Source organism: Triturus cristatus, chromosome 2_1 (assembly GCF_964204655.1).
Source record: "Triturus cristatus chromosome 2_1, aTriCri1.1, whole genome shotgun sequence".
In the NCBI taxonomy this organism is placed as follows: domain Eukaryota; kingdom Metazoa; phylum Chordata; class Amphibia; order Caudata; family Salamandridae; genus Triturus; species Triturus cristatus.
The window spans coordinates 1,074,510,716-1,074,529,123 of record NC_140581.1 but is presented as its reverse complement, the minus strand read 5'-3'; the positions used below and the strand labels follow the sequence as shown (position 1 = coordinate 1,074,529,123).

Sequence of the window (18,408 nt, the reverse complement as noted above, 5' to 3'; positions counted from 1 at the left end):
GTTAAGGCTGCAGACTTCATGTCTGCTGAATGCCTCAAAAGACTGAACTCTGCCCTCTATGCCCCTTTGGCTGCTGGTAGATCGCCCTCCCATGTTCTATGAGGGGGTCAACATGTACAATGCTGTCCTGCAAAATGAGGACAAGATTTATTTTAGCATTATTTTACAGTGCACTAGACCAGTGGTATCAGAGTACTGTACGTTTATACAATTAATGCAGAGCATTGTTCAAGAAACAGTTTAAATTACTAACGATATCCCAATACCTGAGTCAAACTTGAATTATTCTGAAACAGGACAGATGGTATAACTAGAGGAAAGTGAGTGGCCGGCAGAGGCCACTGAAGTGAGAATAAAAGGACAGTTTAACAGAGAGGCTAGGAAAAAAGTTTCAGAAAACCTTGTTAGGGGAATAGACAAACAAAATGATGGACTATGTATCTGGGCTTGTAAACATCAGGAGTACTCGTTTGAGTGGGTTTTTGTGTAAATGTTTTACCCGAATCTCAATCATGTCTGCTTGTCCCACTTGTTGCTTCGCCTACGCAATGGACTACACACTCATTATGCTGCAGTTAACTAAAATACCAGACCTCAGTCCTGGTGCGTTATCTCTTTTAGTATTGTGTCAATTTGCTGAGCTGCCAGGTAAGTCACATGATGTACAAAATTCAGAGGATTTTCCACTTTTATTGGGTGTCTGAATTGAACGGCCTCAAGAGGTGATGTAAAAGGTCTGGAAAAGATCATTGCGCTAATGCAGAAAATATGGCTCTACGACAGGGTCGGATTGGGATCACAATTTGTCCCGGGCACTCCCCAAAACAGTGCCCACATTCCTAAATGGTTAGTATTTTTGTGTAGCTTTATATAATAGCGTGACCTATAAGGCATTGGAGCAATTACCATGAACACAGATACATTGCCCAAAATTAAATTCATGTTTATTTTAGGTAGGGAGATTAAGAGACTTGCTCAGAAACACTGGATGTTGAGCTGTTGCCTGAATTCGAAGTACTTCCCCATCTCCAACTTCAGCTGCTCTGAAACCACATACTCTGGGCCTAATTTATGAGGTTTTGCCGTAGGGCAACGCGCAGGCCTTCCTGCAGCGCTGCCCTACCGCAAAAGAAAAGGGCAGGAATGCGCCGTATCGATAAGATACGGAGCATTCCTGTCCTTTTCTCCTGCGCCAGCGCAGAATGGGCTGCCGTGCGCCAACGCAGGCACCTTTACACCATGGTGCAAGAGTGCCTGCATTGCGGGGATGATTATTTTTGTACAGGAAGGGAAATCTTTCTGTACAAAAATAATCACAAGAGGTTTTTCCTCTTTCCATGTGTGCTGCATAGAAAAAGGAAAAACGAGGAGAAATAAAGATATTTCTCCTTGTTGTGCCCCCGAGGCGTAACCTTTTGGCGCTGCCTCAGATTTCCGATTTCTCGTAAATCTGGGGCAGTGTCCAAAGGCCATGGATGTTGCTGGGAACGCCCCCAGCAACACTCATTGCTCGCCCCTTTAACCCAGAACACTGCGTTAAAGGGCCTGATATTTACCAGGCAGCATTAAGCCCAAAAAAGTGGCTTAGCGCTGCCTGATAAATATCACGCAGGCTTCTGCGCCAAGGAACATCACAACAAGAGACGTTCCGGAGGTGCAAGGAGTCTCATAAATGAGGCCCTCAGTATTTTCCTCTGGAAAAGGTGACCTCCCAGAGAGGACTATGCAAACACTCCCCCACCCCTCCCTCAAGGCCTGAAAGACATTGGGACCGAGTTGACAACACATGGCCCCTAACAAGCCCACTTTTCTTACTAACCTTTTCCCCATCCCATTATAGCCTCACGGTATGACCTGACATGGGAGGGGGGTCAAGAAAAGCACAAGGCTGATGCTGCTACTCCAGGGGGCTTCGGTGAGAAGGCCCGCCTGCGAGGCCCCAGCATCCTTCCACACTCCCCGCACCTGCCATGGCCTGAAAGTGATGGCCCAATGGGGGAAGGACACTGCTTCTGCGCCGGACCGGTCATACGAGGCAGGAGGCCAAGGTGAGAATGCCCTAAGGACCAGAACAACACCTGGTCCCCAGCCTCAGTTTGATAGCAGGGCAGGGAAGTGCCCATGGGACTGGTGGCACTTAACAGAGGTCTGGTGGGGTCTGGGGAAGACATTAAGTTTCTGTGGGCCAGTTTACAGAGGCCCTAAAAAACCGGCCCACGGATGACCCTGAGGCACCAGCCCATCGCCCAATGCCCGCCTTCCCAATCCGACACAATGCGACCCTGCTTTACAGGCAAACTCATTGATAGGGATTTCCAGGTGGAAACAACTTTTTTGTGAGAGTCAAGTTCGGAGTCATCACCCTCCAGCCTCATCGTGGTCGTCCTTTATCGATGTGTCTGTTCATTGGTAATTTATTGACACTGTTTTCTTACACAATAATAACGAAGAAAAAAAAATAAGTTCACCACAATGTATGGGCTACATGAGGGATTGTACGTGGTTCATAAGATTCATTATTCACTCTGAGGTTAATTTCACTTTACTGATTATGTGGTGATTAATATTGGAAGCATATAGCATTATTTTTTAATTCGTTTTGTTACGTTTATTTTACTTTTCCGTGCAGTCAACTTAATTCTTCTGTATTATAGTTTTTATATCTAATTGGGGGAGGTCCACATACCTCATTTCCACCCCTTTTTGTAAATGTTCATAGATTTGTCCCTTTCGGGTTGCAGTGGTGAGTCACAGCACATCAGTGTTGTGGCTAACAACATTTAAAGTACCACACATCAGGAGAGTTTGAGGCCTAGTTTAGAGCTGTTTGATAATGAATACATTCAATTATTTTGCAGTAAGTACTGAATCCAATGGAGTTTTAGTGCACCGTACTAATCCTGGGTTGAAATAAATTCTGAGGGTTGATTCTCCTGTAGATTTAGGACTTTGACCAGACATTGGAGAGTTTTCTATTCCACCCCAACTCCAAATCAGGCCTAGCTCACACCATAAGCTTGTTTTGATGTTGTCAACCGTATCCCGGCTAACCTGTAGTGTTTGCTGTGATTTCAGAAAAGGAGGAAGTGGCTGAAATGATTCGCTCGATCATGGGCATGGAGTCATCTTACCAACAAGATGTTGAAGGCAAGTATGCCAAGGAAAATCTGGAGCTCCAGAGCAGGATGAACGGCATGCCCACCGTGGAACCCGAGATAGCAGAGAGAGCCACGCACACCAGGTAACTTATTACCTCATCCTGTAGTGGTTTGTAGAAAGTCAAAAGAATGAACTTGATCAAGGAACGGCGATGACATTATCGCCACTTTAGCGGCAGGAAACTGCCACTAAAGCGGCGATAATGGGCTTGATAATATGCCCTTGTGAATTCCCATAGAAGCCCAGGTTCAGGTGCCCTTGTGAATTCCCATAGAAGCCCAGGTTCACACCAGAACCTGGGCTTCTATGGGAATTCACAAGGGCATATTATTAAGCCCATTATCGCCGCTTTAGCGGCAGTTTCCTGCCACTAAAGCGGTGATAATGTTATCGCCGTTCCTTGATAACATGGCCCGTGGTATTCACCCACATCATAGCAACCTTGAGAATTGGTTGTGTTGCATTTCAATTGTGCTGTGATACAAACTTTTACTTTCTGTTAATTTCTACTTTTCTCCTTATTGCACTTATCCAGTGCTTAGTTTTTAGTGCTAGGATCCAAAGTTTTACTTGGAATCCACCATCAGTGCTGCCCAATGCTGGAGAGGCTTAGTACCAAGGCTGAATTGATTCCACCTCAGTCTTCTTTCTTCCACCACCCTAACCTGTCTTTTTATTGCTTGTTGAATGTTAGAATATCTTTTGCAAAATATTACCTGACATAAATAACATTTCCTAAATATCGGTTCCAAAAATGTTCCGTCGGGTGTGCTTTTTCTGATATTAACCCCAATGGGGCAATACGTTTGTAAATTACATTTAAGACTTGATGTTTTTGTTGGAAATGTCTTGATTACAATATTCTTGTATTATACTGCCAGGGGTCACCATCTACATCTAAAAACACAAATTAAGCACTAACATTACAATATTGAGATATTGAGCAGCAGATTATTGCACAAATATAAAACTATTGTAAGAAAACAGGGCTCTTTGCAGATGTGCCCCTACTTTTTGCCCCATTTTGATTTCTAGATGGTGGTTTTCGACTCTGATAGTGTACTGAAGCTTGCCAACCTGGCTGCAGTGCCAGTGCTCCTTCCCCAAAAGTGATGTGTGTAATTGGCTTCCCCAGTTGACAAGGATCATACCTCCCTTATAAATCCTTGGTAAGTGGAACATGTGGTACCCAGGGCATAGTTGGTAAAGGGGTACTCAGGACTTGCAGCACTGTATGTGCTGCCCTGAGTGAGCTAGGTAAACTAATGACAGTAGACCCGTCATTGCAAACTCCAGGAACAGTGTTTACGGCTCCATTTTGACACTGTCCTTACCATGTGTGACAAAGTCACAGCACAGCTTTTAAGTATATGTCCGGCCCCCTTAGGGAAGGTCTGTTGTTCCCAGGATGCAGGGTGCAGTATTTTAAGAGTGTAGACATGTAAATACTTGGGGGCATATTAACAAGGGCAGTATCGCCGCTTTAGCTGCACTTTTTGCCGCTAAAGCGGCGATATTTTTATCGCCCTATTTACAAGGTGGTGCTAGCATGCATTAGCGCATGTTAGCACCCGTTTTCCCAACGCCTCACTTTGCATCTCTAATGAGATGCAAAGTGGGAGTCACTGGGCGTGCCCCTGACGGGCTACCTTGTAAAATATCGCTAAATGTACATCGCGATATTTACAAGGAAGCCCACACAGGGTTGTATCAGCAAGGTTATCGCCGTTTTCCATGGAACATCGCTGGAAAACCAGCGATGTTCCATGGAAAACACCGCTGTCACTGGAAAATTACCGCCATTGCGCTATGCGTTGTTAATACAGCGATAGCATGGCGATAATTGCCAGCGATAGCCAGCGATAAATATGTTCTCTCTAAGAGCGGCCAGCTATAATTATCGCTGCCGCTTGATAATATGCCCCTTGGACGGGCGACTTAGGGGTTATAGACGACAAGGCTGGGCCAGGGTTCTATATGACCCACGAGAATAGCTATCTGAGCCACGTTCAGACAAATACAGCTCAAAATTCTTCACAGGTCATACTTCTCACGCACTCTTTTACATTGGATTGGGGCGACTGATACATCGCAGTGCATCAGAGGTTGCACCCAAGAGGGCACCCTTTTTCATATTTTATGGGAGTGCCCTGTGATCCGGGGCTTCTGGCGGAGGGTGACGGATGTGATGTGCTGGGTCGTGTCGGTGCGGGGGCCTCTTGATGCCAAGTGGCTTTTATAGGTGGTGCAGGGGAGGAGTCTTGGCCTTGTTACACAAAGATTTGGCTGACAATGGCGGCCAGAGTGGCAAAACAAAATGTCACAAGATGATGGGGAATGAGTCTTACTCCGAGTGTTGCAGAGTGGGAGGCAGCTCTAGATTGGTGTCAGAAGGCAGAGGAGGTTGTCTACCAAGGCAGGGGATGCCCCAGAACGTGGGAAGAAGTGTAGGGAGCCTGTCAAGGGTACTGGGGCACTGACATGGTGGCACATTAAGGCAATGGAGCCAGGTTGGGAGACTGATAGATTATGAAGGGGGCGAGACCTGATATACTGCAAGAATATGTGAAGTTACAACGCGATCATTTAGATTGCGGTACGTTACATCACAGTTATTACAACGCAAGGCGACTTGCGCTAGAGGCGCTGGACATAGGAATAGTATGATTTACTTTTCCAACTCCAGTGTGTGTAACAGTAGGGAAGGTGTTGGAATAGTTAATCATACTATTCCTTAGTGTAGAGCGCCATCCAGTGCAAGTCATTGTAACAAGTTGCGTTGTAATGACCGCAATGCAAATGCATCCCGGTGTAACCACTGCTTTGTAAAGGTCGTTCGCCATACTGCAAGGCTGTAAAAGCACCGGAGGAAGACTCACTATTCAATGTCCAGTGCTTGTTACCTGTACCATGTGCCAGTCTCAGTACTGTACCAGATTCTCTTGATTCCAGTGTATTTTTTCATACTGCATTGTATGATGAGCTTTGCTTAATAAAAGCTTACATAAAATAAGAGTGTAAACATCTAAGTGCAAGCTTATCTGTCTGTATAGTGTCTGTACCATTAAAGTACACAGTGAGTGAAGGGCGGCCTATTGGATAACATGGGACTTGCACACAGGCAGACCCAGCTTGCTAGCTCCCTTATGAGAACACCTATATATGTTGAGTTTGGTGTCAAACAACATGCCTTCTCCCTGCCACAACTCTGGTGTCAAGGGAAGGCTGGCATGCACTCAGGTGCCTACCAAATGTTTGCCCTCCTGGTTACCCCAGCCGCTCTGTGCTGTGAGTGGCAAGCCCAGGTTTTCTGCACCTGTTGCAGCAAAAACAGGATTCTGACCTCCTTCCATGCACTGTGATCACTCCCAGACGTCAGGAACAAAGGCTGGTCACACCTCCCTCCTCCCCAGCAGCCTAGTGAAGTGACACATCAGGTTAGTGAGCTTCAAAGACTGCACCGCCTCTGATATGCACTTGGGCTGTCTCCCTGAGAAAGACCTAGCCCTCCCATTGCCCCAGGCGCACTTGCACTCGGGTAAGGTGGGAAATTAGGTATGCAGGAGGAGTACGCCTCCAGGAAAGCTGGCCACACCTCTAGGGTGAACAGCCTGATCTTTACACCTAAAAATGATTTCTGCCATCTTTAGAAGGGCAGAAATAGTGGGTTCTTGGTCGAAAAGGTGACCTACACCACCAGATGTGGTCATCTCAGGGGCGGATTAGCTGCCCATTGGCTACTAGCTCCCACACCCCATAAATCTCCTAACTCTAGGATTTAAGGGACCCCCCCCCCTCCCCCGACACCAGAACCTCCTATATAAACAAGTTACTTTAAGAAAGACCTGTGTTGCCGGCAACAGGACTTTGCCAACTGTGCCAGCGCAAAAGAGGGATACTGTGTCCCTAACGAAACTGACTTAAAACTGAGTGAAAGACCCTCGTCCTTGGTTAAAACTCAGCACTGCTTGGCAGAGGGGCCCTTTTAGAAGCCAGAAGCTCCTTCAGTCGCCCCTGATGGTGGGACCAGTCCTCTGCAAACTGCAGGTAAAACGATGCCCAGGAACCAAAGTATCTCTGTTCATCTGGCACTTCAAGAGATCTACCAAATCCAAATGGTGTAGTGCATTGTGGAAGTTATAGCCCGGCCTTCACTGAAGTTTCAAGCTGGTACTGCACTCCCCGGACCTCCAGATGTCAAAGTTACTTTTAGCTATTTTTACCACTACCAAGGCTTGTTGGTCTCCAGTCTGGTAACCAACTCCTTAACTCGACGCTGCTTAAGAGAGCATTCCACAACACCTGCGACCTATGTCAGCAATGACCCCTCTCATGTTTTTTAATCTACTTTTCAGCAGTACCGTCTCAGTGGAAAAAGCAGCTTTACCACGGGTCCCGTTTAGAACCAGGGACAGCCAGGACAATACTGCACCCGGGCTGCACAAGCTAGGTAAAATTAAACTGACTGTTGTGGCCTGGCTCTGGGACCTGCATCACCTGTATCCTGCAAGGGCACCATGCAACTCGACCCCTAAGTGACCGATTGTCACTAGTAATTTTTTCCATTGACTTTAATGTTAAATCTCTGCTGTATTTAAGTCATTTATTTGTTATTGCTTTTAAAATTCATAACTCTGTGTATATGTATAATATTTAGTTCATTTTGGTGTCTACACTTACATAAAAATACAGTCTAATTTTATAAATTGGTGTCGTATTTCTATTGAGTCGTGTCAATTACTTATGAACCATATTGGCACTATAAAATGCTTAACACATGTTCCAAGGACCATTGTAGGAAAGTAGGATCTGCTTTCATGGTTATCCCCACTTTTTGCCTGGTGCTATGCTGTTTCTGGCTAGTCTGACTGGGATCCTGCTAATCAGGACTCCAGTATGTGTGCTTTCTCCCCTAAATTGGTTACTAAAATGGATACTGGTGTACCCTTATAAGTCCCTAGTATATGGTGCTGAGGTACCCAGGGCACCAGGGGTCTCACATGGGCTGAAGAATGTATTATGCCACCCATAAGAGATCACTCAAACTGTTACTACAGGCCTGCCATTGCAGCCTGTGTAAGCTGGTGCTTGCACCACTTAAGAAAGATCAGTTCTACGTGTGCAGGGGCCCTGCATGAGCAGGGCACCCCCACAACCTCCGGGTTGTAAGTGCATCAGCCATTGTGATACATAGAGTGGCCATGCATCATTACGCGATGATCATCTCTAAACTGGCTGTAACGAACTCTGTCATGTTTGGTATTAAACATGTTGGAATTATACCCCCACGCCATAAACAGTGTGGACCAGTCTTCTAGACCCGAACAGCACCACATGGCTGCTGCCGACCAGAGACATGATTCTGCCCTACTGCTGCTGAGCCAAGCTCCAGCAGGGGAAGGCAGAACAATAGGTATCCTGTCACAGGGAGGTGTGACCACCTCCCAGACAGGGTTTAGTGTATTTGGGCCGGGTGGGAATGCTTGCCAGCACCACTCAGTCTGCTTGAGGGGCACATATGATGCCCTCCTCCCATAGTCCAGTTCAAATCAGCTCAGGGAGCTGTTGGCTCCCGCTCTGGCGTAAAATTGGACAAAGGACATTGGAAATCCTCCCCACTTTCCGACCCCTACCCTGGGAGGGAACTCTGAATCGGCACAACCTTTTCCTTAGGGTACTTAAGAGCTTACCTGAAGGTGGGTCCCTAGAACCGTCGTGGGACAAGATTCATATCAAGACACCACTTCTTCTTTGACCGTCTGGGCACTCTGGACTTTGCTCTGGGCATCAAGACTGCAACTTGGAAGACTCCTGCTGCTCCTGGTCTTGTTCCCCCGATTCGGAAAGGCTCAGCAACACAGGTTGTAGTTCTTCACATCCCTCGAGGCTTGCCCTGCCCTCTCACCAAGTTTGAGGCCATTATCACTCGTCAGAGCCGCAGGAACCGAACCCCTTTGCACCGCGTTGACTTGCTGTTGCAAAGGCTTGTTAGATTCCTTCCTCCAAGATCTTCGGGCTCCAGGTAGCCCCAACCTTAAGCATTTCCTGTGACTAAGTTCTCAGTCCTCACCACATCATTTGCATCATGGGCCTGCATCTTTGGTGAGCTGCTCGAGGTCCTCTTGCGACTCCAGTACCTATGGTCTGTGGGTTCTCTTGAGGGTCTTCTTTGATTTCAGCGGGTTGCCCTGATTGCTCAGGCTTGCTCTGACTCCTCTGCTTGTGGTGAGGAACCTGGACCTTGCTGGTCCCGACACTGCACCTTCTTCGCTTTCCACGTTGTTTGCAGTTGCCAAGGCTTGTTGGTGTCCCCGACGGACACGACCCCTCAACTCTCGACATCCAACATGTGACAGCTCATGAACGGATCCTGGTCTTCCACAGCATGGCCTGGTCCGCACAGCTCCAAGATCATTGCCAGCTAGCCTGTCACCCTCAACATCGGTGGGCATTCGTCTTCATTGCCTCCTGGACTCCTGAGTGCATAGACTCTGTCCCCTCTGCTCGCAGGTACTTCCAATCTTGAATACACCTTTGGGTTCCACCGGACACTTTCACCTTCTCCAGCAGCGGCATCTTCCTGAAATCCTCCATTGAGTTTGAAGGCAGTTTCTGACACAACTGGTGTAGGTATCCTGGTTCCTAGGGTATCCACAGGTGAGGTGGCTCTCCAGCCTTCTGTCTTCCACGGGTTCCACTTGGAAGGGTACTTCTTCTATAAAATTGCAACCGCGACTTACCTATTGACTTGTTTTGAACCAGCGGTCGTATTCCCCCTCTGCACAGGGCCTCAGTGGGGTCCCTGGTTACCTACCTCGGGTGGTTTCTTGGGTCCTCTGTACTTCTACATCTTCTGGGTATAGTCTTGACTTAAGTCGTGGTTTGCATACCTCTATTTTAGTATATGATTTGGTCTTCCCCTGGAGACCACTGTGTACTGTTTTTATTAAGTGTGTTTTTCGATGTCTCTCTATCTCTGCTGTTAGACAGGAGTTCCCCCTTACTCCATATAAAACTGGTGAATCACCGCTCTTCTAGCGGGTCCGGGCTCCCGGGTGGTTTGGCATAGTAGCGCTCCGACTTTGGGCGCCATTTTGGGTTGGGCAGTGGCGCTCTGGCAGCGCCATCTTTAGCGTCCTTGTGGGGCAGGTAGGACCTCATCTGTAGGACCTATTTAAACCGCTCCTCTTAGCGCAGCGGGATCGCGCAGCGGGGTTGCCTTCGCTTTTGCCTGAGTCTTGCCAGAGTCCTGCCCGTCTGCGTCCGTCAGCGTCTCGGAGGCGGCAGAGCGGCGACAGTGCCTGGCTGTAATTCTGTAATTCTTCTCTTTGGGTAAAATGGTTTGCTACACTGCTAGGGAACTACGTGCTTTGCAAAGCACTTCTTGTGCTTGCCGCTCCGTGTTCCCGGGCCGTTACAGGGGTAAACGGTTGTGCCCTGGCTGCGGTTGGTCGCCTGGTTATGCCCCTGCCGCTCCATTTCGGAGAGACGAGGTTTGTGCTAAACACCTCTGCTTGATGCTTAACACGAGATCGGTAGGTAAGCACGCCTTGGAGATATTTGATCTCCTTGTCAGAGAAAATCCACTTTGTCTCCTGCTGACAGAAACTTGGCTGGGGGAGACGTCTAATCCGGACATCATGGCGGCATTTCCTTCAGATTATAAAATCTTTCGTCAAGATAGAGTGAAAGGCAGGGGAAGAGGGGTGGCGGTAGTAGTGAAAAAGTCAGCTACCTGCTCTATTTCTTCTTGGGATACCATTGCAGGAGCCGAATCCCTTGCCTTCACTATCAGATTGACCCCGCATCAAGCCTTGATAGGGCTGTTGGTATATAGATCTCCCGGACCAGTGGGCGCATTTTTTGACGATCTTCAGGGGGCCATATCTGGCATGGCTTTGAGTGCGCAGCACTGTCTTCTGGCGGGAGATTTTAATTTTCATATGGATGCCGGCGATGATCCGGATGTGAAAAAACTGCTTGACGTTACGGCCCCTCTTGGTCTTGTCCCTTTTTTGGTTGGTTCCACACACGACAAGGGACATACCTTAGATCAGGTTTTTTCCTCGGTTCCTCTCGTCGACGTTGAGCTCCTTCCGGTGCTTTGGACTGACCACAGGCTGGTCAGATTCTGTGTATTGGGTAGTGAAAAGTTACCCAACAGTGCCCCTAGACAGCATGGCGCTGTGCGAAGGGCTCTGCATAGAGTCACGCCTGAGTTGCTAGCCCAGGCTGCTATGGACCATCCTTGCCCTCTTTCAGGGGATTTAGAGCAGGATGTGGAGTCCTTGCAGGGGTGGCTGTTGGAGAGGTTGAATGATCTGGCCCCCGTAATGGCCCCTCGGGAAAGGGCTAAGAGGGTTTCAGCTCCGTGGTTCACTGAGGCATTGTGTGCCACCCGTGCCCAGTGTAAGGTGGCTGAGAGGGCATGGCGCCTCCACTATGATCCGGAGGCCAGATTGGCTTATAGGACAATGATCAAATCCTATCATCAGGATATTCTCCGGGAGAAAAAGGAATATCTGGCTAGGAGGATTGATCTTTACTATGGTGAGGGAGTTCACGGCGCCCAGATCCAACGTGTCTCACAGTGTTCCATCGGAGCTTTGGGTTTGTGATCTTGCTAAATTTTTCACGGATAAGATAAAGTCTATCCAGGACTCTTTTCCAGTGAGGTCTGCGAAAGTGAGTTCTAGTCCGAAGGCCGGATTATCTTCCCCGTCCATGCAGGGTGCGGTTCTTGCTGAGTTTCCATCTGTCTCTGCCGATGTTTCCCTAGCTCTTCTGGCTAATCTTAAATCGGGCTCGCCATTGGATTCTTGTCCAGCCAAATTTTTGGCCAAGATGGCGTCCGTGGTTAACCCATTGGTCAATTCTTTGGTGAATCTGTCCTTGTGGGAGGGGAGGGTCCCGTTGCCCTGGAAAAGGGCTATGGTGATCCCCCTCCTCAAAAAGCCTGGGTTGGACTCTGAGGTTTTGGCCAACTATAGGCCGATTTCCCTTCTGCCGGCCTTGGCCAAGATCACGGAGTAGCATGTACATGGCATTCTCTCTAACTTTCTCGAATCCAATGACTTGTTTCATCCATCGCAGTCCGGCTTTCGCCCTAACTTAAGCACGGAGACGGCACTTCTGGAAGTGTCCGAGATCATCAGGGAGACACTGGATTCTGGAGGAAGGGCCATGCTTGTCATGCTGGATCTGTCGGCGGCCTTTGACACCGTCCCCCATGAGGTGCTCCTCTCCAGACTCTACGACATCGGTCTGAGGGGGTCGGTGTTCAATTGGTTTACATCTTTTCTCGAGGGCCGCCGACAAACGGTCTGGGCCTCTCCGAGCTCCGCCGAGATGCCGCCATTGGGAGTCGGTGTTCCACAGGGTTCTGTGTTGAGCCCGACTCTGTTCAACATCTTTATGACTCCTCTGGCGGCACTGGTGGAGTCCTTTGGGGCCCAGATCGTATCCTACGCGGATGATACTCAACTGCTCTTCACGTGTGGGAAAGATCAGGATTTTGATGGAGAGAACATCCGGGGTTGCCTGGAGATGGTCTTTAGCTGGTTCCAGCGTAACAGCCTTAAAGCAAACTCCAATAAATCGGAGGTGCTGTTCTTCGGCTGCTCTCTGCACCCCGATTGGCAGGCCTGGTGGCCATTAGGTATGTGTCCCCCTGCCCAGGCATCGCTTGTGGCAAAAAATCTGGGAGTGAAGGTTGACAATAATCTGTCGCTGAGATCACATATTCTTGGCCTGGTGGGCACCTGCTTTGGCATACTCAAGATGCTCCAGAAGTTCCTGCCTCTGCTTACAGAAGAGCATAGAAAGATCACTGTGCAAGCCTTAATAGGCTCTAGACTGGACTATGCGAACGTCCTCTATGTAGGTCTTCCGGAGTATCTTGTTCAGCGGCTGCAGGTTGTGCAGAACTCCGCGGCCCGTGCTATTTTTGTTCTCCATAGGCGAGCAAGAGCTTCGGGTTTGGTGCGATCGCTTCATTGGTTGCCCATCCGGAAGCGGAGTATGTTTAAAGCACTGACCTTGGCGCATAAAGCGCTGTTTGGCGCCGGAGCAAAGTACCTACAACGGAGACTGGCTTTCTACCGCCCAGCTAGATCTCTGTGGTCGGAATCTTTGTTCCTGGCTGTGGTTCCCCGAGTGAGGAAGGCTCGCACTGGGGGACGCTCTTTTAGTTTGAGGGCCCCTCAGTTGTGGAACTCCTTGCCTTTGGACCTACGGTCCTCTTCTACTCTCCTTCTGTTTAGGAAGAGCCTTAAGACTTGGCTTTTTAACCTTTAGGATGTTTCTTTTCTTGTGTTCGTTGTCTGTTTTATGATGTTATGTCTTATCGAGCTGCCCCGATAAAGCGCCGGGACACTCCTCTGGAGTAGCCGTGCGCTATAGAAATAAAGTTTTAACATAACATAACATAACATAACATATTTGTGCTACTTACCTGTTTTTATTGCAAAGTATTGTGTGCATTGAGTATGTCTCCGAGAAGGAGATCTCTATATGTGTTAGTGAGTGTCATCTAATAAATACCTATTTTTATAAGTATCCTGTATGGTTCTTTTTCACCAAGTCTATACCAAAAAGATTAGGCTCTGGTAAAACAAGCTGCTATACACTCCTTCTGGACTAAGCCTGTAGGCTGCTCTCCACAGCTACCACTTAGAGAGCTTACTAAGGTTGTCTAAGACCACAAAAATCACCATAAGAGTTGTCTGGATTAGTGAAGGGTTCCCACTTACACAAGTGGAAACACAAGGAGATGATGGACGGAGCGCTGAAACTTTTCAGACACTCACCCCCACTCACAGATCTGGGTTGAATCCATCATCCTTTTTTAGCTCACTTTGCCACCCCAGTTCGGACCCAGCTATATGCAAATCAGTCTTGACCCTGTGCCTCATGGCAACAGCCCAGCCCGAACTGCCAAGCCAGGTCTTCCCTGGACCGGAAACAAGCATCCTGGGACCAGTTTTGGGGTAACACCTCTAATCAACCAGGCTAGCTTGAATCCAGTGGCAAAGTGAGCAAGGTACCCACGTCTGGGCATACCCAGCCAACTTAGGGCAAACAAAGCAAACACATGGAGATGATGGACGGAGCGCTGAAACTCTTCCGACACTCACCCCCAGTCACAGATCTGGGTTGAATCCATTATTCTTTCTTTAGCTCACTTTGCCACCCAAGGTCAGACCCAGCTATATGCAAATCATTCTTGACCCTGTGCCTCATGGGAACAATCCAGCCCAAACTGCCAAGCCAAGTCATCCTGTGTTTGCTTTGTTTGCCCTAAATTGTCAGGGTATGCCCATACTTGAGTCTCTTGCTCACTTTGACACTGGATCCAAGAATTACCGTAAGTCCTAGGATGTTTGTATGGGGGTGTGCAGCAGGTTCAACACTTCACTGATTGACCTATTTATGTGCACAGCGAGTGCCTTACTATCCTTGTTCTGCTCTCGGTTCCACTAAGAGTGAACCTGAGGATTGAATAATTTGACCTGCCCCTGGTGAGAGAGCATTCTGGTTGCTTTTTCCATCTTTCTTGCCTTCCCAGGTTCTTGGCACACCTCTTGTGGATGAGGGGAAGAGTAGTTTGAGAAAATCATTTTGGCCTCAAAAGGTTTTGGTTTGCTGTGCTCTATCAGATTGAGTCTCTGGGGCAGATCCTTTCTACAGTTTGTCTTCCCGCTAGTCTTGAATATGTGCCTGTCAGTACACTGTTCAACTCCTAGAGGTGGAGCGCTTGGAACTGTCTTTATTTGTGGCCACAACATTCCCAGTCCATGCTTCTAGTAGGCCATACACTTGTAAAGCATCTAATCATTGGGTTTCCTTTAATAAGTGGTATGATGAGAAGGAGGTTACTCCATAGGAATGTGATCTGATGCTGCAGTTCTTGAAGAATGGCTTTGCTTGCTTTTCTCCTTCCATGCACACTGCTATATGGACTTAGGTCTAGCCGCAGATTTTCAGATTCAGAATATTCCCAAGTCATGTCATTCCTACCAATCAGTAGGACCTGCACATTGTTTGGACAGCATAAACTAAGGCCTTGGTGTCAAGACTGATTCTGGACACCCGCGCAGGATATGTTGACCTATAGACCAGCTTGCACACAGTACCGCCGTAATCCCCCCTAACCTACCAGGGAGTAAATGGTTTCTGGCAGCTACTGAACATGACAACCCTGGCCCCTCAGGGATCGTGGAAAAAGTACAGAACCATTCGCTCAGTTACTCATGCTTACTTATTCTCAGAGAAATATACAGAGACTATAAGGTGGAACGTTTTCAATAATATTTATGGAACCAACATTATTCTTGCATAAAATACGTGTGCTGGAATTATTAGGAGACAGAAGCAAATACATGTGATTACAAGTACCAAAAGCATAAATAGTAGGTAGAGTTCTACCAAAGTGCTAAAACAATGTATATATATGCAGGTATATAAACAAGGCAGTAATCGGGTGTCCTCCTACTATGCAAACCCTACTCTAAGTGTACCTAGAGTGTATGTAGGTGTAGATAGAAGAATACCCCCAAGGGACAATCAAACCCCATTACCTGATGGGAAAGAATGAAGGACCCTGTCTTGGTGACGATCTGGACACCCCTCACGAGATGTCAGTCCGCTGCATGGTGACCTCTCAACAGGCCCAGTTCCTCATTGTCAGCAGAAGTTCCTCTGCCAATCTATCAGGATGCTCATCTTTTATGAGCCCTGCGATGTAAACATAGATTATTAATGTTGCGAATATGAAGATAGCCCTGTTGCCCCGTGGATGAAGATAGGGATGATATTTGGACGTAGTAAGGAACAAGACCTTGTACATGATGTTCAGGGTGTTATGATAATGTTGTGCGAAGTTGGATGAAAAACAAGATTAGTTATAGAGAAACTAATCCAACATTGTTGTGCTTGCAGAAGTATGCAAAAGGTCTTGGAAAAGTTATTTGTGAGGACAATGTAAGAAATAAGTTGTTTCACTACATGGGACTAACCCTGAAATATTACAACTGAATCCAGAAATTGTGATAACAGTGCTCCAGCATGCTGCCAAGTTAACTTTGTTCCACCCAGACGTTTATCCGCTGAGGTCGGAAGCTGGCAATTGATCTTGCTCCTGATCTCCGAACAAGGAGTCAATGCCATAACTGGTCCCCCTGTGCGCCAAATTTCTTGGGAAATCAATGATACTGCAGAAGGTCAAATCCTTTATGGAGGCCATGCTGCATATTTTTGGCATTCTTCTGGCTCCATCTGGCACACCTTCAGGCCCCAAGAGTCTACAGGGGCTTCCAGTTGGGTTACAGCTCAGAAGTTTACTCGCACCGCGGTCTGAGCCCCTCGACATCATGTCAGATTCCACACTGACTTCCACTCGTGCTCCAGTACCTGTGTTGGTTCCTTCTTCATTGACAGCAGTCCTTGTGCCCGAGGTATAGCTTATGCCTACTCCAGTGTCCGACCCTAAACCAAATCCATGTAAACCGAAACTGAGGTTGCGCTATGACTCCACTCCAATGCACCCCATTCATGTACGTTCAGCCTCAGATAAAGCACTTCCTCTACCAAGAAAGTCTCCATTATCCATTGTTTAGTTAAAGTCTCCATTATCATTTTGTCATGGATTCTGACCAGTGTTTGCCACCAACTGACAATGATGATGGGGACGATTTACCCCTACATCATGTACACATGGATTTACAAGAGGATAGTGTGCTTGATACATTTCCTGATACCGGGTTGATTTCAACCACTGGACCACTAGCTAAGGACAGTGCTCAATTTGCCTTAGTAATTTGACATGCGGCTGGAGTCCTAGATGTACACCTGCATTCTGTTGAAGTCATGCCAAATTTACTCATTGAGATTTTGCACTGTACCCTGGACCAACCTCGTTTAAGCTCTTTTAATGAAGCCCTCCCTCATACCCTTATGGGAACTTGAGATAAGCTTTGCTCTTGCCCACCAGTGAACAGGCAGGTGGCCAGGTGTCACACAGACCATCACCTGACAACCCTGATTTTCTTACATAGCATCGTATTGCTGTGAGTTTGGTTGTCCAGGCTTCCACCAGCAAAGTAAAACTGAATTTGTTCCACACAACTTCTCTAGACAGGAAGTCAAAATGATTGAGGCATTTGAGAAGGTAATATTCTCTTTGGCCAGCTTGGCATTGATGTCGGTCAACAATACCAGAGGAGCTTTAGGCCTTTTTTGATAAAAAAAAACCTTTCAGGACAGCCAGGATGACACCAAATATGCAATTAGGGCTGAACTTGATATTACTGATTGCTTGGGGGGACAACGGTGAGCACTATTATGGTGGTTTGCCAACGTGTGTGGATGCTATCCACTGGCTTTTCTAGAGATGTGCAGGCATCCCGTATGGGATGTCTTTCGATGGGTCCCACCTATATGGTAAGAAGACTAACTCTGTCCTTGAACACTCTAATACAGCCACCCCAGCTCTTTCAGGGCCAGGGATGGAGTCAAGCAGACATTGTGCAGAGCACCAAGGACCACCCTAATCTTAGTCTCACATCCCAACAGCATTAGCCTCCAAACTCCACACAACCATGTTATAGGAGACAGAATCAAACATTTTCTCCTAGGGTGGCAGTCCATCACATCTAACAGATAGGTCCTCCAGGTCTTCCAGCTGGGTATGTCCTTCCATTTCTCTCTGAGCCACTACAACTTTCTCTCACATCAGATCCATTCTCAGAGGAGGAACTCCCCATCTTTCTACAAGAGGTACTAGCCAGAGGGGCCTTCAAGAGGGTGTTGGCCTTGGAAAGGCAATGGAATCTCACTCCCACTATTTTCTTGTGCCGAACAAGGATAGAGAGCATTATCCTGTTGGGAACTTCACCCTCTGACTACCTTCCTATGACAGGACAAAGTCAAAATGCTCACAATGGCCCAAGTTCTGTCTGTCCTGAATCCGGGTGACTGAATGGTTGCCTTTGACATGCAAGACGCATACTTTTGTGTGCTTGTCCTGCAGTCCCACAGACATTACTGGTGGTTCAATGTCAGAGGCATTTTCAGTTTGCCTTGCTCCCTATCAGCCTTACTAGAGCCCCATGGTTTTTCACAAAAGAGACACTGGAGGTCACCGCCCATCTTCGAAGGTTGGGGATAAAAGTTTTCCCCTACCTAGATGACGGTCTGTTGAAGGTAGGTGACCACAGTCAGTTGTAGACTACCTCCAGATGATGGCAAATC

The 18,408-nt window shown here is 47.6% G+C and overlaps 1 protein-coding gene across 1 annotated transcript in view; it reads left to right on the top strand.

Annotated features, from left to right (window-relative positions):
• Positions 1-18,408, top strand: part of LOC146866377 (uncharacterized) — a 185,526-nt gene that overhangs the window by 129,468 nt on the left and 37,650 nt on the right. The window contains exon 8 of the mRNA XM_085640851.1: positions 3,076-3,241. Coding sequence (XP_085496977.1) covers positions 3,076-3,241 — 166 coding nt within the window. The remainder of the gene's footprint in view (positions 1-3,075; positions 3,242-18,408) is intronic.